The sequence below is a fragment of the Sparus aurata genome, chromosome 19 (genome assembly GCF_900880675.1).
Source record: "Sparus aurata chromosome 19, fSpaAur1.1, whole genome shotgun sequence".
In the NCBI taxonomy this organism is placed as follows: domain Eukaryota; kingdom Metazoa; phylum Chordata; class Actinopteri; order Spariformes; family Sparidae; genus Sparus; species Sparus aurata.
In genome coordinates, this window is record NC_044205.1 from 584,464 (window position 1) to 612,061 (window position 27,598).

Here is a 27,598-nt window from a genome sequence, read left to right on the forward strand (position 1 = left end):
TCTAATTGCAGAATGGCAAGCATGATTTGAGTTGTTCTGTCATTTGTTTCAGTCAGGAACCTTTGTTTGTCAAAAATGAGGTTTTCAGAGCTGTCAAAGCCTTTCCTAGCCACATGCACCGCAGTGAGCTATAATTCAATGAGAGCTTCTTTTTCAAGTCAGATTGTGCTTAAAGTGTCTGAAATTCATACAATTATGGCATTGCAGACATGATTTCACTTGCTCTGTCATTTGTTTCAGTCAGAGCTCTTTGCCCGTCAGTATGAGCTTTCCAAAGCGAGGCGAGCCTGATTTGGGCCTTTACGATGGAATATGTAATATTTCGCTTCCAAACTGCTTTTGCAAGTCAGATTCTACTCCAAATGTAAGAACTTTATCTAATTGTAGCATGGCAAGCATAATTCGAGTTGTTCTGTCATTCGTTTCAGTCAGGAGCTTTTGTTTGTTGAATGTGAAGCGTCACATTTGACATGCAAACAAGCTACCTGAAATCTCACTTTAAAAAGCAGTAAGTGAAATATTACTTAATCTATGAAAACAGGCTTATATAGCCCTGAAAGCCTCAAAATGGAGAGGAAAGACTTCTGACTGAATCGAATGATGGAACAACTGAAAACATGTTTGCAATATTGTAATTAGGTGAAGTTGAGACATTTTGAACAAAATCTCACTTGAAAAGCATTTTTCAGTGAAGTATTACTTAATCTATCATAAAGGGCAAAACAAGCTTCTACCACTTTGAAAGCCTCAAAATTGAGAGGAAAGACTTCTGACTGAAATGAATGATGGAACAACTGAAAACACGTTTGCAACACTTTAAGTAGTCAAAGTCTTTACATCCTGCATGGAAATTCCTTTGAAATGACTTTTGAGAGAAATACCACTTTCTTTATTATCATGGGCAAAGAGAAGCTTCTATCCCCCTTAAAATTGAGAGGAAAGACTTGTGACCGAAACGAATGATGGAACAACTGAAAATATGTTTTCAATATTGTAATTAGGTAAAGATGATACATTTTGAGTAGAATCTCACTTGAAAAAGCATGTTTGAGTGAAATATTAGTTAGTCTATTATTGCGGGTCCTCCTCTTCACCAGCTTCAGTGTAGGTCTTAGATGTTTTCCTTTCACTCCAAGCATTCCAAAAACCCACTTCTTGCACCTCCAACTGTTAGATATTCTCCCACGACCATACTGTAAATATAACAAGTCAACTCTTTAACACTTCACCATTAGCATCATTCTGCAATAGTGATACAGCTTGGTGCCACAAGCTTACCATTTTTATTTACCACTTTGATCACTGGCCAGGTGAATTACTTAAAGGGTGTTCAGTCCAGTCAAAATAAGCAATATAAACGTCTTTGTACTGCACTTTATTAGTCTTTACCAGAATGCTGAGCAAATTTTTTTTTTGTTTTTGTTTTTTTAAAAACACACCTCCTATTAACAAGTATCACTCTTCACACGCACTACTACAACACATTCTAATTTGGACCAAAATCTAGATAGATTTCTTTTGAGTTTGCGTAAATGCTACTGTTCCAAGCAGGCACAGAGTTTGGTAATGGCTGGTCTGTGCTGCCAGGTGATGTGACCACAACTGTTTTACTTTGTAGACTCACCACTTTGTACTACACAGTTCAAATTTTTGTGCAAACTCAAAATTATAAACTCGATAACTTGAAATTATAATCTCTCACATAAATAACGCATCTTGTCAGTGTTGTGCCATGACATGTCAAAAATGCTGTTGTGGAAATTTTCTGCTCTTGGTGAAGAATGAAATAGAGACTTCTTGCCGGCCGACAAAGTTTTATTTTCTTTGCAAAGAAAAGGTCAATCAACATGCGAGCGGTTCAAAATGAAAAAAGACCCTGAACATCAGGAAACTTGAACATTTATGCCTGAGGAAAAACCCACCCCTTGGGTGTGTTTTACATCCTTTGTCTGTTGTGGGGTCGGCCCCCTACTCAGAATGTCTTTTCACACTCTTGTCTTTCACAGGTATCAGCACCGACATCCTGGAGTGTGATTGAGAGGTCTAATCAACACAATTTAAAATACAAAAGGGTTTGAGTATATCATGAGAAAGTGAGAGGTTGGGTGTCTCCGAAACTTGAAATGCAATTACAAGGTCTAGACATTAAAATACACAAATGGGTAGCAAACAAAGATATCTGATACCTTGGGGGAAAGCAGGGTGTGGAGGCATCTCAAGTAAAAAGGGAATATTAAAATTTACCACTACACTTCCCCCTTTTGATTATTCGTTAATCACAACATGCTTTTCTTTGCCCCAGGATTCTTTCATGTGACCCTGTAGCACAACATTTGCTGTAAGGGGTTTTGCTTGCCATCTGGCTGTTAGAGCCTGACAAACCCAACAGTCACCAGGAATTTTCAACTCTTTTTTGTGTAAAAGAGCTAGGGCACATGCGCTGTTGCCGTTGCATTGTCTGAGGGCTTGTTGCACTGTGTCATCTTTGGAGTCAGTGATGCTTAAATTATCCAGATGATAATTGTCTGTCTCAGAGGTCGCTGGAGTCATCTTAACATCTGACAGTATGTTAAGTGAGGTGTCATATGAGTGTGGTGGCTCATTGACTAGGACTCTGAGTTGTCTGTACATATCAGTGTTTGGATATTCAATTCCACACCAATATGTGCCCCCATCAGTGGTTTTGACATCAGAGATGGTGATTTGGACTCCGTTGGAGCGCGGTATTTTCGTTATTGTGAAGCGGGGGTCTCTGTTTGAAGCAAGGTTTTCATTGGTGGCAGTTACCACCAGATGCCAATCACGCGGGCTACAAGGGTCTCTGCATAAATATTTTTCATAATTGGCATAATATGCATGAACTTGTCCTGATCGCCAAATTTCAGGATAAGCAGTGCAGGTGAATGTTGTATTTTGTCCTTTGGTCAGAGTGACAGTCTTGGCGGGTTTGTAGGTGTAAGCTTCTGTCAGCATCACTGACCATGAAAGGAACAGGATCAGGTGGTGCATGATGTAGTTAGAAGAAAAGGGTTCTGTGTGTCTAATTGGTGTTTGTTGAATTCACGGAGTTATCCCTCGTGTTGTCCTCACATTGTTCGTTCTCGTGTCGTTTGGGTTGGCAGCTGAGTCCCTCTGTTGGGTCGGGGACCTTCCTGCAGTGGCTGGCGTGTATCCACGTTGTTCTTTCAGCAATCTTCACAGCGGTGTTGTCAGGAGTACTTGGAATGGACCTCGCCAGTGTTTGGAATGCCAATGTTTCCTTCTCAGGTCCTTTATCACCACCCAGTCAGCAGGCTGGAAGTCATGGAGCGATATGGAAGCTGGCGGTGGAAGGGCTGACTTCACCTGCTGAGAGACTTGAGAGAGAGTGAAAGATAAGTTTTTGCAATATTGTAACATATCATCTTCACATAGGCCAGTGAAGGGGAGTGGCCTGGATACAGGCTCCACTCCCAAAGATGGAGGTCTGCCGAAAAGAATTTCAAAAGGACTCATGTTTGCTCTGGATCTTTTCCTCATTCTCATGTGTGTTAGGACAATAGGCAGAGCTTTTGTTCATGGCAGTCCCGTTTCCTCACAACATTTTGCTAATTTGGATTTCAGAGTACCATTTTCTCGTTCAACAGCACCTCCACTGGCAGGATGGTATGCACAATGTTGTCTAAGGTCAATGGCAAGAAATTCACTGATTTGGGTGATTGCAGAATTGACAAAGTGTGTACCATTATCGCTACTCAGTTTGGTTGGCATTCCCCATCTAGGAATGATTTCTGTTAAGTGGTAGCAAAAGCTTTGTTGACTGTTTTGGTGTTTTGCTGGAAATACTTCAACCCATTTTGACCACATGTCAACCATCACTAAGCAGTACTTCTTCCCTTCTGCTGGTGACAGTTCTATGAAATCCATCATCAAATGTTCAAATGGTCTATTTGGTGGTGGATGAGCGGCGTGTGTGATTGTTTTGGTTTTACCTGTATTGTGTGTTGCACAAACCATACATGATTGACAAAACTTCTGCGCATAGGCTGAAAAACCTTTGGTGAACCAATGTCGGGTTATGGTATCCAACATCCCCCCTTTTGACAACTGGTCCAATCCATGTGTCAACTTTGCAAAGTGAGGAAAGAAATGTTTAGGTAGACATGGTTTGTTATCGGGCCCTTGCCACACTGCTTCTTTCTGTGTGGCACCGCATCGTTTCCACAGCGATTTTTCTTCTGGTGTGGCAAAGGTCTGTAATGCTTCGAGGGAGCTGGGTATGGAGGCTGGAGTTGAAACAAACAAAGGATTAAGGATAATGGGTTGGAGTGCTGCTCTTTTTGCAGCCACATCAGCTCTTGCGTTTCCTAGGGAGATAGGGTCAGAGTTGTTAGTATGAGCAAGACATTTACAAACAGCAATTGAGGTTGGGAGCAAAATGGCATCTAGAAGAGCTGCAACTTTGTCATGATTGAGAATGGGTTTTCCGTCAGATTTTAAGAATTGTCTGTGTTTCCACAGAGTGCCAAAATCGTGTACAACACCAAATGCATATCTGGAGTCAGTGTAAATAGCTACGTTTTTTTTGCTTGCCAGTTTGCATGCCTCTGTCAATGCTATCAGTTCTGCCGCTTGTGCAGAGTAGTGGGAAGGGAGTGAATCTGAGACAAGAGTTTCATGGTTAGTGACAACAGCAAATCCTACTCTGTTGCAACCGGTTTGTGGGTCACGTGAGGCAGATCCATCTACAAAAACAACCAAATCAGGGTTAATTAATGGAGTTTCTTGTAGATCTGGTCTTGGAGTGCAAACCTGTTGGAGGACAGCAACACAATTATGTTCCTGTCCGTCGTCGGGCGCAGGGAGGAGAGTGGCAGGGTTTAAAACATTGCATCTTTTAACAGTGATGTTAGACATTTCTAAAAGCACAGTGTTATATCTGAGCCATCTTGCTGTGGAGAGGTGTTTTTTGTTCAAGTAAAATCATGGACACAGCATGTGGGACCAGGAGGGTTACATCAGAGTAACCCACAATGTCTCTGGATGCCATAACTGCCTTTTCTGCAGCAGCAACAGCTCTGAGACATCTTGGGAGGCCTGCAGCCACAGGATCCAGTTTTGAAGAAAAATAAGCTACGGGACGTAGTTTATTTCCGTGATCCTGTAACAAAACAGAAGTCATGCATCCATTTTTTTCATCTACTGTTTGAGTAGACGGCCTGGTAGGGTCAGGTAGTCCCAAAGTTGGAGTGGTCTGTAAGGCAAGTTTTAGTTCGGTGAAAGATTGTTCTGCTTCAGGAGTCCATGTGAGCTTATCTTGTGACTGCAAACTATTGCCATGAATGAGGGAGGCGAGTGGAGCCTCAAGAATGTCATAGTTTAAAATGAACTGTCGACAATAAGAGCACATTCCAAGAAATGACATCATTTTTTTTTTTGTGAAGATTTTTTGGAAGATTCTGAATTGCATCTACTCTGTTTGGTGAAAGAGTTTTTCCTTCAGAAGTGATGACAACTAAGAAAAAAACTTTTTCCTGGACAAATTGTAGTTTCGACAAGCTGGCTTTGTGACCACTTTTAGCCAGATGTTTCAAGAGTTTGACTGTGTTGGCTTCGCATTGTTCCTTGGTTGGACTGCAGATCATAAGGTCGTCAACATACTGTAGTAAAGCATTATCTGGAGAGAGAACAAGAGATTCAAGACTTTGTTTGAGAGCTTCATTGTAGATGGTGGGACTCTCACAATATCCTTGACACAAGCGAGTGAATGTGTAGCATTGTCCATTGAAGTTGAAAGCAAACCAAAATTTACTTTCTGGGTGGACTGGAACACTGAAGAAAGCATTAGAAAGATCCACCACTGAAAAGAATTTCGCAGTTGGGGGAACTTGAGACAAGATGGTGTAAGGATTTGGAACATTTGGAGCTCTGGGTTGGACTGCTGCATTAACTGCTTGCAGATCTTGAACAAAACGCCATTCTGTTGGTTGATTCTTATCTCTGATTTTTTTGACAGGGAACAAAGGTGTGCGCACTGGAGAGTCATCACAGGGGATAATTACTCCTGCTGCTTTAAGGGACTCAAAAACTGGCGTTATGCCATCGATGGCTTCTTGTTTTAGTGGATATTGAGTCTTGCAAGGTCTAAAGTCAGATTTTGGAGTTATGACAACAGGTTCACAGTTTTTGATGAGGCCAACATCATACTTATTAACAGCCCACAGTGTCTTATGGACTTCCTGTAGGGCGGTGATAGCTGCAGCTTGTTCTTCAGACAAAAAAGAAAACGATTTAGAAGTGCTTTCAGGTACCAGCTGGATTGTTTTCGTAGTGTGCACAACAGATGTTAAACCTTTACAATAACACTGCAGTGTTGGTGAAAAAAAAATAGATCGATCACATGTCTTTTGCCAATCGGCTGCGCGCTGACATGATTTTATGAATGGGCCCAAATCTTCCCAGTTATCTGATGTGTGTTTTGCAAGTGTTATGTGTGGGACTGAATCAGTTATGGTGTACATGTTTGATTGAGCTGATGTGAGAGAGATTGATACAGCACATCTGTGTTGTGTCAAATATATGTGTGAGAGTTTAAGCTTGTCAAATCTCTCTCTCAGCCAGCTTTCCTCAAATGGCTCATCAGGTTCTGGTGACACATGAGAGGTACAATGCAGATCCTCTGGTGTCATGAAATCAGTTGCAGTTGTTAAAACTGTTTTTTTAGCTTCTGTGACTAATTCAGAAGAGACTGCAATTTCTATTGATATGCATAGAGCAAATTTGAATTTTGGTGAACAAGGGAGTGTGAAAGACTTGGTTCCAAATCGGATAGTCTGTGAACTTTCACACCTTCTGAGGTTGAGATTAGGCAAAGGCCTAATTTGCACATTAAATCTCTGCCCATGAGATTAATGGGACAGACTTCAGAGAGTAAAAATGCATGTTTGAAATTTGTATGTGGTCCGTCCTCACATTTAAGTGGGACAGTGATGTTCTCTGTGAATGTTTGACCTGATGAACCAACAGAATATACATGTTTTCCACTCAGTCTTGGTTTTGTAGTGAGTTCCAGAGCTCTTATCACAGAATGTGTGGCTCCTGAATCAACTAAGAATACAACATTTTGTTCAGCAATAGTCAATGTATGTTTGGGAAACCTTTTGAAATGATCAGATGTGTATTGAACATATGTTAAAGCAATTGTGTCTGAGCTCCCAATAGATTGTGTGTTAATCTGCTCAATATGTGTGTGTGAGTGTGGTGCGGTACCTCCTTCTGGTTTCACATGTTGGTTGAGCTCATCAGCAGGAGTCCATCGCTCGCCGACAACCCCCCACCACCGTCAGTCTGATGTCTGTGGGATTGATGATCTTGATATGGGACATTCACGTTTCCAATGTCCAGATTGTCCACAGTGGTAACAGACGTCATTGGGATGTTTTCTTGCAGATCTGTTAGCATCGTTTTTCCAGTTGTTGTCTTGGGTGTGTATTCTTTGTCTGCGTTCACGGTGTGGTTGCCTGTAGTCTCGGACTGTGTTATACATGGTCATTGCTGCCATGTGAAGTTCCTTTTGAGTTGTCTCTTCTTTTTTCTTTTTCTTATGGAGTAATTGGTCAGAGGCATGTGTGGCATGTCTGCGAAGTTCTGACAGGCGTGCATCATTCCAACCAATGCAGGAGTTTTTAACAGCTAAGGCAATGTCTGGTTTTAGTCCGTTTAAGAAACAGTTGCAGAGATGAATTTACCACACATCTGGAGTATTACTTGATTCATCACATGTAAGGCCACTATATGTGTTGAATACTTCCGTTAGGCGAGTGAGGTATTCGTCAGGATTTTCATCATCTTTTTGTTTGCATGCGGTGATCTTCTCCATGTTAATTTTTACAGGGAAGGCTTGAATGAATGTGTCACAGAGAAGTTGGACAATATTTCTATAATGGGCATTAGACTCATCTTCCCAGGTGATGTGTTTGCAGCGGATATCTGCATTTGGGAATTTTCCAGATATCTTTTGCCAATCCGTTGGTTTCATTTTGGTGATTAGGAGTCTTTTTAGCAAATACTTTACCGGATGCTGTAGGATTGAGCAGATGTTGAGAGGCTGCTGTGATGTCAGCAGAAGTCCATGCACGGAAAACCAATGTTGCACCTTCTGGTCCAGAAACTTCAACCATAGGCATGTTGAAGGCTGCATCTTGATTCGGATGACGTAGTCTATGTGCGATTGGAGAAGGTGGTTTGTCTGAAGAATTTTTTGTTTGAACAGGCACATCAGGATGAGCTGCTCCCGAACTTGTTTGTTGTGTCATGCTGAAGGGATCTGTTCCTCTTCTCTCGTCGGTTGTTGTAGAGCTGTATGGTGGTGGAGCTGAAGGATGGGAGGGTGGGTTGTTGTCGAGGTCTGGGTCCAGCTTCAAAGCCGCCAACTGTGGAAACAAAGAGGAAGAAACCTGCAAGTCTGATGTTCTTTGTGTGTGTAAATCTTGCTTTTCATTGGTTTCAGTTCTTTCGTGTGGCAAAGGAAGTTGTTTCTGCATTATTCTCCTATTTCTTGCATCTGCTTCCGTTTTCCAAATCTGTAAACATTCTCTTTGATCTTCTATAGTTTCCAATTTTTTTACAGATAATTTCTTTTTCCTTCTCATGTCTAGTTCTATTTTCTTTAGTTTTTCCTCTAATACTTATATAGTTTTTAAACTGAGAGATCCCCCTATTGGGAATCCAAACTCAGCTGTCCAGACATTTAAATATTTTAGAGTTTTATCCCCATATTTCTTTCTCATTATATCCACAATTGCACCCTCTGGAGGTCCCGTCTCAACAGAGCCTTTACTCCCCATCCAGCTGTGGAGGTCGTGCACGGCAATTTCAATACAGACGTCTCCGTAAGGACCACTTCGTTACATATATCAGTATAATAAAATATTAATATAACCCGCACAAGTGATAAAAGCGAAACCCAAAGTATATAAACTTTGATCCCTGAGTCATAGACTCAGACACAATTGTGGATAAAACTAAAATTAGAAATATTATGTCAAATTAAATCCAAAATTTTAAGAGAAAAGGAGTTAGAATGTCAATATTTCAATGCTCACCAGATAGATTTCGCTGACTTATTGTTCGCAGAATTCCAGCAGTGACAATCCGGGGCGTCTGCAGTCAGTCCTCCCTTCTCAGAAGAGATTATTGAGGTTGGAGGCTGGAAAGCTTTTCTCTTCCAGGAAGGCTTGTCACTGTCTGCGTTTCGTCCCAGACGATCACCTGAGGAATCCCACTTCTGACACCAAATTGTTGTGGAATAGAGACTTTTTCCCGGCCGACAAAGTTTTATTTTCTTTGCAAAGAAAAGGTCAATCAACATGCGAGCGGTTCAAAATGAAAAAAGACCCTGAACATCAGGAAACTTGAACATTTATGCCTGAGGAAAAACCCACCCCTTTGGTGTGTTTTACATCCTTTGTCTGCTGTGGGGTCGGCCCCCTACTCAGAATGTCTTTTCACACTCTTGTCTTTCACAGGTATCAGCACTGACATCCTGGAGTGTGATTGAGAGGTCTAATCAACACAATTTAAAATACAAAAGGATTTGAGTATATCATGAGAAAGGAGAGGTTGGGTGTCTCCGAAACTTGAAATGCAATTACAAGGTCTAGACATTAAAATACACAAATGGGTAGCAAACAAAGAGATCTGATACCTTGGGGGAAAGCAGGGTTTGGAGGCATCTCAAGTTAAAAGGGAATATTAAATACTAAGAACTCTAAACAAGATTGCATGTAAGAAGATGGGGCTGAGATCACATTTGTCGTAAGTAGTCTGCAGCACTGGAAAACCCAGATACTGTAGCCTTAACCTTGAGTCTAAACAAATGTACTTTGTTATTGTCACAATAACATTGATTTTGTATTTTAGGAGCTGCGAGGTCGAGGGGAGGCGAGGGGGGGGGGGGGGGGGGGGACGGAGGGACAGACAGACAGACACACACACACACAGTTTGCCTTGCCATGTAACCATTAACTTTAGCTAGTCCCCAACATTTTAATACAGCAACATTACAACACCATAAATACATTTTAAAAAACATACAAACATAGCAAACATAACACATTGTCACATCAAGGGTAAAGGGAGGGAAACTAAAAAGGCTTAAGAGATAGGAGTTGGAAAGCGAGCTTTATGTAAGGCTGAATGCAAAAACCAAGTGAGCCAGGTACAAAAACAGTCAAAAGAGGGACAAAAGGCAAAGTAGCAAAAAATAAGCAAGATAAAGTACAACTAAGAAGCAAAGTTCAAATCAAAAAAGCAAAACTCAAAACCAAGACATACCACAAGGGGACCGGAAACAGGCAGGAGCATGAACAGGAGCATGAACAAAGGCAAATGCAAACAGATGCAATGAACGGACAAGGAGTGCAGGGCAGTCACAGACTAAATACACAGACACCAACGACAAGACGAGGAACAGGTGAGGAGATACAGGAGGAAGGAGGCCAGTTGAGGTAACGAGGGGCAGGAGCACAGAGGAAAAAACATAGAGGGGAAAATACTACAGACAGAGGGAGACAGAGGGAAGAACATAGGAGACACTTACAGTACACAGTGGGGCATGGAAAATCAAAACATAAGACACGATACAAAGACATGGAAATCAAATACAAGAAACCACAAGACAAAACCAGGCACAAGAACACAACACGAAGAACATGAATGTGGAGTCATGACAGTACCCCCCCCAATACTGGCAGGTATCGGGCGGACCTCCGACGGAGGAGCAGGCACAGGACTCAGCCGGGCCTCCGACCAAGGAGCAGGCACAGAATAGCAGGGATAGGCGCCGTCTGGACCGCCGGCTCAGGACCACTGGCAGGTGTCGACCGGGCCGCCGACTGAGGACCACTGGCAGGTGTCAACCGGGCCGCCGACTGAGGACCACTGGCAGGTGTCGACTGGGCCGCTGACGAAGCAGCAGGAACAGTTGTCAGCCATGCCATTAAAGGGGATGAACCAGCAGGCGTTGGCTGGGCAGCCGACACTGGACCTGGGGCTCAAGCTGAGGCATGGGCTGGTAGCTGGGCTGTGGCTGAGACATGGGCTAAGGCCGGAGCTGAGGCATGGGTTTGGGCTGGTCCCTTGGCTGTGGCTGAGGCATGGGCTGGGGCTCCAGAGCCTGACTTCAGGGAGCCAGAACGCAGACGGGCTCGTCGCTTTCTTGGTGGGGGCACTTTGTAGGCAAGGCGGGTTCCCAAGAAAGGAAACATTTTAGATCGGGCAGGCTCTGAGGCAGACCAAAGGCTAACAGGCTGGTGGCTAGCCACTGACTGAGAGTCCAAGCTATAGAGGTTGGCAACCTGTGGCGCAAGTATCGGCGGTGCAACCGTGCAGCTGCACCAGGGCCCAGACGCCGTCAGGGGCCCATGAAGGAAGAAAAAACAAAAACAAAAAAAAACAGCTGTCCAGAATTGCCACAGGCCCTGTTTTTGTGAATGAGATATCTAGGGGCGGGTCGGTAAGGTAACGCTGAGTAGCCGTGATGCCTGTCAGTCATGATGAGTTGCGTCTCATCACCTCTCTGATGTGTCTGCAGCTGAGCACTGTGACGCATGTCTCTCTCCCTAGGCCGGGAGAGTCACATACCGTGAAATGCCACATAATAGTCGGGGCGTTTATTTGTTTCAATCACTTAACAGATCAGGCGTTTATTTGGGACCAGGTGGCAATGTGGGACAGGCATTTAATTCCTTTCTCTCAAAAATCTGGGATGAAAATGTCAGAAACTTTGCAAGTGAAGTTGTTGCGGCTGAGGAAACTCCTCATCTCGGCCGTCACTCATGGTGGCCTACATTTGTTTCGCCATCAATCATTTTGCGGGACACTCTCTCGTGGCGTGCTCGTTTGCTGATAACTCATCCCCGCATGTTTATCTCCAGCTCCTCACTAGCCTTCTTCCTTCCTCCAGCAGGCAGCCTGGCCCTGTTGCTGTCCTCCTCAGACAGACGCTGAAGCTCCATTTGACTTTTTCGCCAATCTCTCACTCTTTTGGGGTCGACAGAGAAACGTCTAGTCGAGCAGGAATAAATAAATAAAAATAAAATAAAAAACGGCCGTCCACCGGCCCATTATTGATCGGTCCGCCTGGAAAAATCGTGGTAATCCCGATAACCAGTCCACCCCTGCAATAGCAGTTGTCTCCAGTGGCTGTGGACCCAAATGCAGTTACTCACAGGACAAGGATATAGGGGAAACAAAAAGCGAGCTTTATTTAAAGTTGAATGCAAAAACCAAGGGAGCCAGGTACAAAAACAGTCAAAGGGGGACATAAGGCAATGTAGCAAAGAACCAGCAAGACAAAGTACAACCAAGAAGCAAAGTTCAAATCAAAAAAGCAAAACTCAAAACCAAGACATACCACGAGGGAGGAGCATGAACAAAGGCAAATGCAAACAGATGCAATGAACGGACAAGGAGTGCAGGGCAGACACAAGCTGTGTCTCAATTCAGGGTCTGCACACTTCGAGTGCGCATTTGAAGTGCAATTATGTCATTATACCGCGGCGAAGGGTGTCCCAATTCGAAGTGTTCTCATAATGCACCCCACAAATGCGCACTCCTTTTACCTGTTTTTCGAGTGTTCACCGCTACTACACTTCGTGGTCCGGCATATCCCAAGATTCATCGCGCGCCCGAAGAGAAGAAATAAATAAATAATGGCGATCTCAAGTGGCGCAGATCTCGTAAGTATTGGGTTTATACTTGGTTTTTACTCCTTTGAACATCCAACGCCAGATATGTTAAACTTCAAGGGACATTAAAACCTCCACATTTCAGTTAAAATACGTTGGTAATGCTCAGCTTGATCCCTTTGGAAGTAAAGCCTTAAAAGCCTTCACTTTCAAACGTAAGACGTTCAGAGGTTGACTTGTATTTTATATCTTATTGTGACTGTGGAGATGTTATAGACTATTTTTACTTCATGTACATAAATGGACCAAGATGAACAGATTTAGATCAGGCTGCTTTATTTCAGACCATAACACTGTAAAGTCTAGTTAAACGTTAGAACTGAATAAAGAGCTAAGTTTAGGATTATCCTCGATAATTAGGATATTATTATCCTCGATGATGATTATATATTTTTTGCTGTATTAGATCTCTTTTGTCTGTTGACGTAACACAAAACGTCTTTTACATTTCATTGTGTTTTAGGGAGCAAACAGAGAGGAGGAAGAGGAGGAGGGAGGATGAAGGAGGACATGAGGCTGCAGAGAGGATGGAGAGGCTCTTCTCTGCTCCAGAGGACAATCCTTACATTATAGCTGTTGTTATTTAGTTAATGTATGGGTTCTTTTTATATTATTTGTTCATAGTTGTTCATTTTATATAATTCATGAAATAAAATATTGTTCTATTGTTACATGTTGTCTATTCCATTCAGTATTTACAGCTTAAGTACAATTTATAACAGCAAACGGCATCAAGTGCTACTTTTAAGGGACAACAAGGGATTTAATGTTTCCTTTTATTATTAAGGTCTTAACATTTACAACTATTTACAAAATGACAGCATAAATAACTATTTACAGATTATTATTCACTATTAACAAAAACAATTATTATTGAAAACAATATTAAAACAGTTACAGATGATGGACAGTAACAGGCTGAGCAGGAGTCCCTGCAGTGCTGCTGGGCAGTGGATGGTGTCAGTGGGACATCATCTGGGTCGGTACTCAGGGTGTTTGGGGGTCCAGTCTCCTCTGTCCACCACATTGTCCATCAACTGGGTCTGCAGTTCTGACTTGATCGACAGCTGCCATGTCATTAAGAATGTTTTAAGAAAGAGGCAATTTCAATTATAATAACTAGAAACATTTGCAATTCCTACGAAAATACAGTGTGAATGCTAAAAGCTGAAGTGATTTCGGAAATCTGCTGAATATACTGCCGAAAATGCATAAAACTCTAAGGTTGAATGGGCGGGAATTTGCAGAAAATGTTGAATTTTTCAAAAGCTGAAAAGGCACAAAGGCTGAAAAGAAATAGGCTGAATGGGCTCACAAATTTGAACATTTTCATAGCTCAACAATCTCTCTAGTTGAACATAAAGATGAATATTTGAAAAAGCTGAAAAGTAAGAGGGCTGAAAGACCTTCAAAAGGTGAGGAGTTTGATAGCTGGACAGTTTCTCCAGCTGAATATAAAGCTGAATGTATGAACAAGCTGAAAAGGCAGAAAGATGACTATTTGAAAAAGCTGAAAAGACTTGAAAGCTGAATATCTGAAAAGCTGAAAAAGCTGAAAAGTAAGACCGCAGGAAAAGCTTTAAAAGGTGAACATTTTGATAGCTGAACAGTTTATCTAGCTGCACATAAAGCTGAACATTTGAAAAAGCTGAAAAGGCAGAAAGGCTGAAAAGTAATTGGCTGAATAGGCTTTAAAAGTTTAACATTTCTAGAGTTGAACATAAATCTGAATAATTGAAAGGGTAGAAAAGGCCTGAAACCGGGATATTAAATAAGCTGAAAAGGCTTAAAAGCTGAAAATTAAGATGGCAGGAAAGAGCTTAAAAAGGTTTACAGTTTCTCTGGCTGCAAATATGCTGGAGCAGTTGCAGACTTAAAGTTGAAAATGTCCCATAAGAATGGGGCAGAAGGATGAATGAAAAGGCAGAAGGATGAATATTGAAAACGTGAAGAGTTTGATATCTGAAGAGTTTCTCCAGGTAAACATGAAGCTGACTGTATGAGGAAGCTGAAACAGCAGAAAGATGATTATTTTGAAAAACTGAAAAGGCAGAAAAGCTGTAAAGTAAGAGGGCTGAAAGAGCTTAAAAGGGTGAAAAAAGGCTGAAAGGGGGCTGAATGATTTTAAAAAGTTGAACATTTTGATTGCTGAAGAGTTGAATGTTTGAAGGAGCTGAAAAGGCAGAAAGATGAATATCTAAAAAGGCTGAAAAGCTGTAGAGAAAGAGGGATGAAAGAGCCTGAAGAGGTGAAAAAAGGTTGAAAAGGAGAAAAGTTAAAGGCAGAAAAAGCTTAAAATGGCTGCACACATGGTGGAGCAGGAGCAGAACCAAAGATTAAAATGTCCACATTAGAATGAATGGGAAAATGCCTCCCAAACCCCAGCGATTTTTGAAAAAACTGTAACGTTATCACCAAAATATTTATATATTATAAAGTTGGAGGGGAAATTTAGGCAGGAGCAGAGCCAAAGATTAAAATGTCCCCATTAGAATGAATGGGAAAATGCCTCCCAAACCCCAGCGATTTTTGAAAAAACTGTAACGTTATCACCAAAATATTTATATATTATAAAGTTGGAGGGGAAATTTAGGCAGGAGCAGAGCCAAAGATTAAAATGTCCCCATTAGAATGAATGGGAAAATGCCTCCAAAATCCCTGCGATTTTTAAAAAAACTGTAACCGTTATCACCAAAATATTTATATATTAGAAAGTTGGAATGGTGTCTGTTGCTAAAAAGAAAGATGACCATTTTAAAAAGCTGAAAAGGCAGAAAAGCTTTGGAGGAATAAAAGAGTTCATAAAGTTTAACATTTTCATAGCTGAATATGAAGCGGAATGTTTGAAGGAGTTGAAAAGGCAGGAAGAAGAATATTTTAAAAAGCTGACAGGGCAGAAAAACTTAAGGGGGCTAAAAGAGTTGAAAAAGTTGAATATTTTAACTGCTGAACATGAAGTTGAATGTTTGAAGGAGCTGAAAATACAGAAAAATGAATGTCTGAAAAGGCTAGAAAGCTGTAGAGTAAGAGGGCGGAAAGATCTTAAAAAGGTGAAAAAAAAGACTGAAAAGGCCAAAAAGTTGTAGAGTAAGAGGGCAGAAAGAGGTTAAAAAGGTGAAAAAAGGCTGAAAGGAAAGAAGTTAAAGGCCGAAAGAGCTTAAAATGGCTGCAGACATGCTGCATCAGGAGCAGAAACAAAGACGAAAATGTCCCCATAAGGAATGAATGGGAAAATGCCTCCCAAACTCCTGCGATTTTTGGGAAAACTGTTATAGTTATTAATGCTTGCAGCATTCACACTAATAATAAGAAGAGACACGAGCAATAACAATAGTGGACACCTATAGCTCTGCTATAGAGGTGTCCATAGTGGGCTGGCAAGCACAGCTCACTAATAATGCTGACTCAGCATTCACACTAATAAATCATTACAACAAACAAAACTATCTACCAAACACTTTAAATAGTAATAACGCCTTTAAAATTTAAATAAAACCCTAAGTGGCGATCAGCAGTTTATATGTCAGCATTAACATAATGTATGTGTATGTTAATTACCCCAAATTGTTAGCTAGCGTATAATGATAATTTTGATAACATTACTGTGGGTTCAATAACAGGTTTACCTCTCCAGGGTCCTCTCAGCCGGAGATAAACCAGAGCCGCTTCTCCTCTTCCTCCACACGCAGGAGGATTGAAAAGGAAATCAGGAATTCCTGAGGTTCAAACAGATCTGACAGTCAAATTTTACTCTTCTTGTCACTTTCGAGGACCTGGGCTGCAGAAATAGTGACGTACGAGTAGAGGCGGGAACACCTGGTGACGCAACCAGGAAATGCTGCAAAGGGTAGACTGTCCCATTTCACAACAGGCTGACGCGGCCTGCAGGGCGCACCTAAGTACACTCTCTTGGTGAGACCGCAAAGGGCGGGTCCTTGAAGTGTGCAGACCCTGAATTGAGACACGTCTACAGACTAAATACACAGACACTAACGACAAGACGAGGAACAGGTGAGGAGATAGAGGAGGGAGGAGGCCAGGTGAGATAACGAGGGGGAGGAGCACAGAGGAAAAAACCTGGAGGGAAAAATACTACAGACAGAGGGAGACAGAGGGAAGAACATCGGAGACACTTAAAGGACACAGTGGGGCATGGAAAATCAAAACATAAGACACAACAAGACACAATACAAAGACATGGAAATCAAATACAAGAAGCCACAAGAAAAAACCAGGCACAAGAACACGACACAAAGAACATGAATCTGGAGTCATGACATACATATCAAAAATATTGAATATCGTAAACAAATAGCTGTATAAAGTCAGGAAGAAAACAATAACTGAGTGCAATGTATATTGGACACACAAACTGAAAATAATATTGTTTTTTTTGGTGTTCACATGGAAGTTAGTAGGGATGATACATACATACATACATATAAACATCTGATGAGTTGTGTTTCTTCTTCAGCTTTATCTTGTTTTGACATCACCTGCATCTAATTTTCTTTTTGAAAAGCTTTTTTTTTTTTCTGTAACCATTTAATTCACTTGGACGTCCTCCTTGTAGTTGGCTTTCCCGGACTTAAAAACAATATTTTACTTTCCAGAGTCGTGTCTAAATGTTGGGTTTGCTAATCTACTTCTGAACCTGTGCAAGTATCAGTAACAATACCTGCAATTTCAGAGTCATGTGTAAACCTAACCAATCAGAGGCACTCATGCCTAAACCTATTCAACCAGAGACAGAGTAGGGGCGAGGAGGAGGAGGAGGAGGATGAGCACGGCAGCCTACCATCAAGCATGGAATCCTTCCTTCTGCAAAGAGAGAAGAGAAACAAAGAGAAAGCTTCAGAGGCCTCAGTATGACGAAGATGAAAATATTGGTATGTAGAACACGTTAATTTTGCTAATTTGGTGACGGACAAGTACTTTATAAATTCATGTTAACACAAAATTCCTGTAACCTTAGCTAACAAGCAAGTATAAGCTAGCCAGGTTAACTAAGTAGTTAGAATGTTGTAATGGTTATTCTGCTTGTAAAGGCTAACGTTAGCTATAAAAGTTAATTGTCACTTCTCTTTTATAAGGGATAATGTTGTCACTGTACCTCAGCTTTGTAATGCCTGACAGGCATTGGTTATCGTGAATAAATTATTTAGGCTAAGTTTACATTATAATTATCGTATTCCCTAATGTTAGCTTATACATTTTAGTAGAAAACCCAGTAGACAAAGTTACTGAGGGATGTTACTAACTAACGTTATACTAACTTTAGGTTACAGTTCTGAAATATTTTTTCTAAAAAATGTACTCTTGAAGGTTACCACATTAATACCATAACCACATTCATGAACAGAACACCTATAATTATAAATCTAAAATGAATAGGTTTAACGTTAACTATCATTTGGATTTTAATTGGAAACTGTAAGTTTACGGATATTTTACAAGTATACTTAAGATAGAGATAGGTAAGAAACGTGTTGAGGTAAAGTGTAATTATATCTCAGATGAAATAACTTGAGACATATTGTAATTAGTTACAAATACATGTATATGTTGGTGGATGACGTGACATGGCAGTTTTGCTGTCTTCAGTGTCAAACGTATGAATAAAAAATATATTTGCCAAAAATCTTCTCAATATTGTGCAGAACATTATGCTTTGTGTGAACATACTTTAAAACAGTTCATCACTCAATTTTTTTTAGAATTTTCAACCAAACATAACAAAACTCATATGGTGTGACTGTCCGGCACTTGTTTCTCAAAGTGCGAACTTGAATAAAACTAAGAAAAATAAATGCAAGAATTCTCAAAAAAATACAGAAAACTAATACAGATGTCTATTCGTGAGCCTACTCAAAGAGAAATGTTATGCTGTGACATGTCTGCTTGTCATGCCATATGTTTTGATTGTCACACCATATGATATGAATTGTAATTTCCTGTATAACAACAAATAACAAAATCTAATGTATGTTTTGTCCTTTTAAACATTTATTTAGCTCCATCATTACATAAAAGCTGTAATTATCCACAATCGATTGTGTTTAGTTTAGCTTTATTCTGTGATACAGATTTCTAGTTAATCAGACAGACACAGCAGACCCCTTCACATAAACCTTAGAAGTTTTTTTCATTTATTTTCTATTATGTTTACGTTCACCACACTACTGGAAGCTTGGACGCAGTACAGTAGTTTTGAACTAGACGAGGTGCGTCTACGGATTGTCTCTCGACGAATGGACAGCTGTGTCACCGCTGTCACAGAAACCTGGCTGGACGACAATATCCCGGATGCAGCGGTGGAGTTAACGGGGCGCTCTCTGTTCCGGGGCGGACAGGACTGCGGCTTCAGGTAAGAGCAGAGGTGGTGGTGTGGCGCTGTATGTGCACAATGCCTGGTGTACAACCACACACACCGTCGGCACATTCTGCTCTCCTGATTTGGAATATCTGGCGGTAAAATGCAGACCCTTCAAGCTGGTGAAAGAACTCTCGTCTATTGTGATTGTAGCCGTCTACATAGTACATACCACCGCGGGCTAATGCTAAGTTAGCATTGGAGGAGGTATACTGCCTGACCAGCGGGCAGATGAACGCCAACCCGGAGGCGGCTGTGATTGTGGCGGGAGACTTCAACCATGTTGAACTGAAGGCTGTGTTTCCCAAATTCAACAAATACATAAACTTTCCAACTAGAGACAATAACACCCTGGACCAAGTGTACAGCAATATTCATGGAGCTTACAAGGCTGCAGCGGCTCCACACCTGGGCATGTCAGACCACATCTCTGTGGAGCTGATCCCTGCCTACAAGACTCTGGCCTGCAGAACCAAACCGAACATCAGGGCAGTACAGGTCTGGACTGAGGAGGCCTCCTCTGCTCTCTAGGACTGCTTCAAGCACACAGACTGGAGCGTGTTCGGGGAAGGGGCAGACCTGGAGGAGAACACGTCCTCTGTACTGCCCTACATCCAGTTCTGCACTGATGCTGTCCTCCCCGTGAAGACCATCAAAGAGTTTCCTAACCAGAAACCATGGTTTGACTGCTGAAAGCCTGTGATGCCGCCTACAGGTCTGGAGATAGGCTGACCTACAGCAGGGCTCAGTCAGAACTGCGACGTGGAATTAAGCAGGCCAAGCTCCGGTACAAGCAGCGCATTGAAGAACACTTCAATGACAACAACCCCCGGAACATGTGGAGAGGCATCAGGACCATGACGGACTACAAACACAGCAGTCAGCTGGCCAGCCGCGACCCCACCCTGCCTGACACCCTAAACAGCTTCTTTGCCCTCTTTGACACGTCGAGCAGCAGAGAGGCCACACATCTCCCCCGGCCAGAAGAGCAGCACCAGCCCCTCGTCCTGCAGCAACACCAGGTGAAGTCCACCCTGAGGAGGATCAACACCCGGAAAGCCACAGGCCCGTATAAGGTGTCAGGCCAGGCTCTGAGAACGTGTGCTGACCAGCTGGCAGGAGTGTTCCTGGACATTTTCAACCTGTCCCTGCAGCTGGCTATGGTTCCTGTGTGCCTCAAGTCCTCCATCATCACACTGGTACCCAAGAAGACATCCATCACCTGCCTGAATGATTACTGGCCGATCGCTCTGACCCCGGTAATCATGAAGTGCTTCGAGCGGATCCATCTGAGGCACATCAGAGACATCATCCCTGCCGACCTGGACAGCCTTCAGTTTGCATACAGAGGGAACCGGTCAACAGAGGATGCTGCCTCCATCACCCTGCACACAGCCCTGACTCACCTGCAGCATCCCAACACCTACGTCAGGATGCTATTCGTGGACTTCAGCTCAGCTTTTAACACCGTCATCCCAGACAAGCTGGCGCTGAAGCTACGTGAGGTGGGTCTGCCTGCGTCTCTTTGCCACTGGATCAGAGACTTCCTCACCAACAGGCCACAGGTGGTGAGAATAGGGGACATGACATCGTCCTCTCTGGTCCTCAACACAGAGAGCAGTTGTGTGCTCAGCCCAGCCCTCTTCACCCTGTTTACACACGACTGCACTGCCATCCACCCCACAAACTCAGTTGTGAAGTTCGCGGACGACACTACAGTAGAGGGTCTCATCTTGGACGACAACGAGACCCACTACAGAGAGGAGACCCAGCACCTCACTCAGTGGTGTTCAGCCAACAACCTGGTGCCGAACACAGGGAAGACCAAGGGGGTCATTGTGGACTTCAGGAGGTCCAGGAAGACTGATCACGCCCCCCTTCTCATAGAAGGAGAAGTGGTGGAGCATGTGGACAACATCAAGTTTCTGGGCCTCCACATCACATTTGACCCCTCTTGGTCCACAAACACCTCCCACCTGGTGAAGAAGGCACAACAAAGACTCTTCTTCCTCAGGAAGCTAAAACATGCTGGACTCTCCTCTCGGCTGCTCGTTAACTTCTACAGGGCCACCATTGAAAGCATCCTCTGCCTCAGTGTGACAGTGTGGTATGGCAGCTGCACAGCACTGGAGAGGAAACAACTGGCACGGGTGGTAAGAACTGCTCAGGGCATTGTGGGCTGCCCCCTTCCAGACCTGGACTCTGTATATGCAGGCCGGGTCACGAAGAGGGCCAGATCCATCGCCACGGACCCCAGCCACCCGGACCACAAACTGATTGTACCGCTACCATCAGGCAAGCGGTACAGAAAAGTACGGACTACAACAAACAGACTAAGGGACAGCTTCTTCCCCAGAGCTGTCAGAGCCATCACCCCCTGCAGCCTCCCTCACACACCTCACCACCCCTCAGACACTCACACACAGACACTTCCCCCGACAGCAATACACATACACCCATCTCCCCCTGCAGCCATACAAGGGCATACAAACACACACACCCCCCCACAGTCACACACACTTTCCCCCCCATGCTGCCACACCCAAGCATCCCCACCATGAACAAGAGACAATCACCTGCACTCGCACTTGCCACCTTCACCCTATACTGCTGCTCTGCTGTTTGCCATGTCACGTCACACCACCACCACACTCTTGCATGTCACGTCACACCACTACAATATGGCATGTCAAATCACACCACCACACTCTGGCATGTCATGTCACACCATCATACTCTGGCATGTCCCGTCAAACCAGCACATTCTGCCATGTCATGTCACACCACCACACTCTGGCATGTCACGTCACACCCCCAAACTCTGACATTTAAAATCACACCACCACACTCTGCCATGGCACGTCAAACCACCACATTCTTCCATGTCACATCACACCACATCACTCTGGCATGTCCCGTCAAACCACCACAGTCTGCCATGTCAAATCACACCTCCACATTCTGGCATGTCATGTCACACCACCACACCACACTCCGCCATGTCACATCACACCACCACACTCTGCCATGTCATGTCACACCACCAAACTCTGGTATGTCCTGTCAAACCATCACACCACCACAGTCTGCCATGTCACGTCACACCACCACCACACTCTTGCATGTCACATCACACCACTACAATCTGCCATGGCATGTCACACCACCGCACTCTGCCATGTCACGTCAAACCAATCTGCCATGTCACTTAATACCACCTTATTCTGCCATGTCATGTTACATCATCAAATGACACTCTGATATGTCATGTCACAACACCAAAATCTGCCATGGCACGTCACACCACCGCACTCTGGCATGTCATGTCAAACCACCACATTCTGAAATGTCATGTCACACCACCACACTCTGGCATGTCATGTAAAACCACCACACTCTGCCATGGCACGTCAAACCACCACACTCTGCTATGTCATATCACACCACATCACTCTGGCATGTCCCGTCAAACCACCACAGTCTGCCATGTCAAATCACACCTCCACATTCTGGCATGTCATGTCACACCACCACACCACACTCCGCCATGTCACATCACACCACCACACTCTGCCATGTCACGTCACACCACCAAACTCTGGTATGTCATGTCACACCACCACACCACCACAGTCTGCCATGTCACGTCACACCACCACCACACTCTTGCATGTCACATCACACCACCAAAATCTGCCGTGGCACAACACCAAAATCTGCAATGGCACGTCACACCACCACACTCTGGCATGTCATGTCAAACCACCACATTCTGAAATGTCATGTCACACCACCAAACTCTAACATGTCACGTCACACCACCACACTCTGGTATGTTCCGTCAAACCAGCACATTCTGCCATGTCATGTCACACCACCACACTCTGCTATGTCACGTCACACCCCCACACTCTGGCATTTTAATCACACCACCACATTCTGGCATGTCATGTCACACCACCACACCACCACAGTCTGCCATGTCACGTCACACCACCACCACACTCTTGCATGTCACATCACACCACTACAATCTGCCATGGCATGTCACACCACCGCACTCTGCCATGTCACGTCAAACCAATCTGCCATGTCACTTAATACCACCTTATTCTGCCATGTCATGTTACATCAACAAATGACACTCTGATATGTCATGTCACAACACCAAAATCTGCCATGGCACGTCACACCACCGCACTCTGGCATGTCATGTCAAACCACCACATTCTGAAATGTCATGTCACACCACCACACTCTGGCATGTCATGTAAAACCACCACACTCTGCCATGGCACGTCAAACCACCACACTCTGCTATGTCATATCACACCACATCACTCTGGCATGTCATGTCACACCACCACACCACACTCCGCCATGTCACATCACACCACCACACTCTGCCATGTCACGTCACACCACCAAACTCTGGTATGTCATGTCACACCACCACACCACCACAGTCTGCCATGTCACGTCACACCACCACCACACTCTTGCATGTCACATCACACCACCAAAATCTGCCGTGGCACAACACCAAAATCTGCAATGGCACGTCACACCACCACACTCTGGCATGTCATGTCAAACCACCACATTCTGAAATGTCATGTCACACCACCACACTCTAACATGTCACGTCACACCACCACACTCTGGTATGTTCCGTCAAACCAGCACATTCTGCCATGTCATGTCACACCACCACACTCTGCTATGTCACGTCACACCCCCACACTCTGGCATTTTAATCACACCACCATACTCTGGCATGTCAAGTCAAACCACCACACTCTGCCATGTCACGTCAAACCATCACACTCTGCCATGTCACATCATACCACATCACTCTGGCATGTCCCGTCAAACCACCACAGTCTGCCATGTCAAATCACACCTCCACATTCTGGCATGTCATGTCACACCACCACACCACACTCCGCCATATCACATCACACCACAACACTCTGCCATGTCAGGTCACACCACCAAACTCTGGTATGTCCTGTCAAACCATCACACTCTGCCATGTCACGTCACACCACCACATTCTGGCATGTCATGTCACACCACCACACCACACCACCACAGTCTGCCATGTCACGTCACACCACCACCACGCTCTTGCATGTCACATTACACCACTACAATCGGCCATGGCATGTCACACCACCGCACTCTGCCATGTCACGTCAAACCAATCTGGCATATCACTTAATACCACCTTATTCTGCCATGTCATGTAACACCAACAAATGACACTCTGATATGTCATGTCACAACACCAAAATCTGCCATATCATGTCAAACCACCACATTCTGAAATGTCATTTTACACCACCACACTCTGGCATGTCATGTCAAACCACCACACTCTGCCATGGCACGTCAAACCAGTACACTCTGCCATGTCACATCACACCACATCACTCTGGCATGTCCCGTCAAACCAGTACACTCTGCCATGTCACATCACACCACCACACTCTGCCATGTCACGTCACACCACCAAACTCTGGTATGTCGTGTCAAACCATCACACTCTGCCATGTCACGTCACAACACCACATTCTGGCATGTCATGTCACACCACCACACCACCACAGTCTGCCATGTCACGTCACACCACCACCACACTCTTGCATGTCACATCACACCACTACAATCTGCCATGGCATGTCACACCACCGCACTCTGCCATGTCACGTCAAACCAATCTGGCATGTCACTTAATACCACCTTATTCTGCCATGTCATGTTACACCAGGGGTGGGCAATTAATTTTTTTTATCGGGAACCGCATGAGCAACCCGAGCACTGCTGGAGGGCCACATCGACAATATTTCAATTAAATTTTGCTCAATATTATTTTTGATATACCGTAAGATAAATAATAATAATTATAATAATAATAATAATTTCATTTAACCTAACTTAACTTTATACAAAAGCAGATTGCTTTTGATGGTTTTATTTAAACTCCTAATCCTTAAATATTTATATTAGGCTATGTGAAATTGAAATAAGAAAACAATAACAATCATTGAATCACTGCAATTTATATTTAACTTGTTCACACTTTAACTTTGTTCCACAAACAAGGAAAAACAACAAACAACTTCACAAGTTTATAAAAATACAGCAATACAACAAGCAATAACTTGTTATGTTTTCCACCTCATTTTACCTCTTCAGTGCGAATAATCCAGTCTGTTCTGGGCTTGAACAAGGGCATTGAAATCTGGCTGAATGTCTGAGGTGGCTATGCGAAGGACAGCTGAGAGGTGCTCATCAGTGATAGAGGATCTGTGTTTGGATTTGTTGAACTTCATCACTGAAAATGTCTGTTCACAAACATAGGTGGATCCAAAGAGGACCAGAATCCTCTGAGCATGCCTCCTCAGGTGTGGAAAGTTCTCCTCTTTGAGGGAGGAGTAAAAGTCCAGCAGTGAGACTGACCTGAAGTGCTCTACCAGAAGTAGGTCAGACTGCAGGTCAATGAGCTCCATCTGAACATCGCTTGGTGCATTTTCACACTGCAGTTGAAGGGAGAAGAAACCATGTGCATTTCACTCTCAAGAGTTTTGAAATCTTGAAATCGCCTCGAAAACTCTCCATGCAGTGCTTCTAACTTGCTTGAGTACTTGTGGAGGTGATCAGCTGATCTTGTGGCTTCCTTTAGTGTTGGCAAGTGGGTCAGAATGTTGTCCTTCACTTGGCTTGAGAGAAGCTGTAACTTTCTCATGAAAGCCGTCACTGCACTGTACATCTCATGCACAAAAAGGCCCTTGCACTGCAGTTTGACATTCAGTTCGTTCATGAGTGCAGTCACATCCACAGCGAATCCGAGGTCTGCCACCCAGTCTTCATCTGAAAGTTCTGGGATGTCATGTCCTTTTTTCTCACAGAAATTCTGAATCTGGTCTCTCAGGTCCCAGACACTTTTCAGTACTTTGCCCAGGCTGAGCCACCTGATGTTGCTGTGGTAGCTTATGTCACCATGTTCACTCTCATTTTCCTCCAAAAGTGCAACAAATTGTCTATGATTTAACGCTCTCGCTCTGATAAAGTTAACTGTTTTAGTTACAGCATCAACAACATGGTTAATTTTTAACACTGTCTTACACAACACTTCCTGATGTATAATATAATGCAAAAATGTCAATTTCTGCACAGGGTTAATTTCTGTCACTTTATCCTGCATCCTCTTTAAAAGTCCAACATTTTTCCCCGTCAGATTTGGACAACCATCTGTTGTCACACCTGCCAGCTTGTCCCATTTCAGTCCTAACGTGTCCAAACACGCATTTACCTCTGTGAACAAGTCATTACCTGTGGTTGTCCCTTTAATTGACTGCATGGCTGCCAGCTCCTCCGTGATTTGAAAGTATGCAGTTATCCCACGTAAGAAGATGAGCAGCTGGGCGGTGTCACGTACATCGCAGCTCTCATCCAAAGCCAGAGAAAAACAGTCAAAGTCGGCCGCTCTGTTCTTCAGCTGAAGCTCCAAGTTTCCAGCGATGGCCTCAACCCGCCTCGTTACTGTGCGTCGGGAGAGTGACACGTTCTCAAATGCGGCCTTCTTCTCCGGGCATATCAGTGCAACAGAGTCCAATAAGCACTCCTTAATAAATTCTCCGTCAGAAAACGCCTTACTTTTTCTGGCGATTTTGTGAGAAATGACGAAACTTGTCCTGACGGCTGCATTTCTGGTGGTGTGAAGTTTAGTAAAAAGTCCTTGTTGGGTTTGCAGTTTTACCATTAACGCATCAGCCTCCCTAGCGTGCTCTTCATCAGACAGATTCCGGTATTTATCCTCGTGCTTCGTCATGTAGTGGCGATTCAAATTATAATCTTTAAACACAGCAACCTGTGTACCACAAATTAAGCACACGGCTTTACCTTTAATTTCTTTAAAGAAATACTTGGCAGTCCATGTCTTGTGAGAAGACGGCATTCGTCATCAACTTTTCTTTTTTTAGCATGCGGACATCTCGGGGGTAACCGGGCATCACTTGTCGCTGTGCACCTTCACTGACAATTACGCATGCGCATACGTCCACACGGAAGTAATACAAATAACACTTTTCAAAACAAAAGCAGCACCGTTGTATTGCACACTCGACATAGGTACTTTTTTAAATTTATTTTGTAATTTATGATTGGCCTCACGCGGGCCGGACAGGGACGCACAAAGGGCCGGATGTGGCCCGCGGGCCGTAAGATGCCCAGGTCTGTGTTACACCAACAAATGACACACTGATATGTCATGTCACAACACCAAAATCTGCCATAGCACGTCACACCACCACAATCTGGCATGTCATGTCAAACCACCACATTCTGAAATGTCATGTCACACCACCACACTCTTGCATGTCATGTCACATCACTACAATCTGGCATGTCAAATCACACCACCACACTCTTGCATGTCCCATCAAACCAGCACATTCTGCCATGTCATGTCACACCACCACACTCTGGCATG

The 27,598-nt window shown here is 43.6% G+C and overlaps 1 protein-coding gene across 1 annotated transcript in view; it reads right to left on the minus strand.

Annotated features, from left to right (window-relative positions):
• Window positions 1-1,797: 1,797 nt before the first annotated feature.
• Window positions 1,798-27,598, minus strand: part of LOC115570046 (uncharacterized) — a 62,612-nt gene continuing 36,811 nt past the window's right edge. Inside the window, exons 7-8 of the mRNA XM_030398297.1 lie at window positions 17,527-17,549; window positions 1,798-9,523 (exon numbers count right to left, since the gene is read on the minus strand). Of these exons, the coding sequence (XP_030254157.1) occupies window positions 3,556-4,896 (1,341 nt within the window). The 5' untranslated portion in view covers window positions 4,897-9,523; window positions 17,527-17,549 and the 3' untranslated portion in view covers window positions 1,798-3,555. The remainder of the gene's footprint in view (window positions 9,524-17,526; window positions 17,550-27,598) is intronic.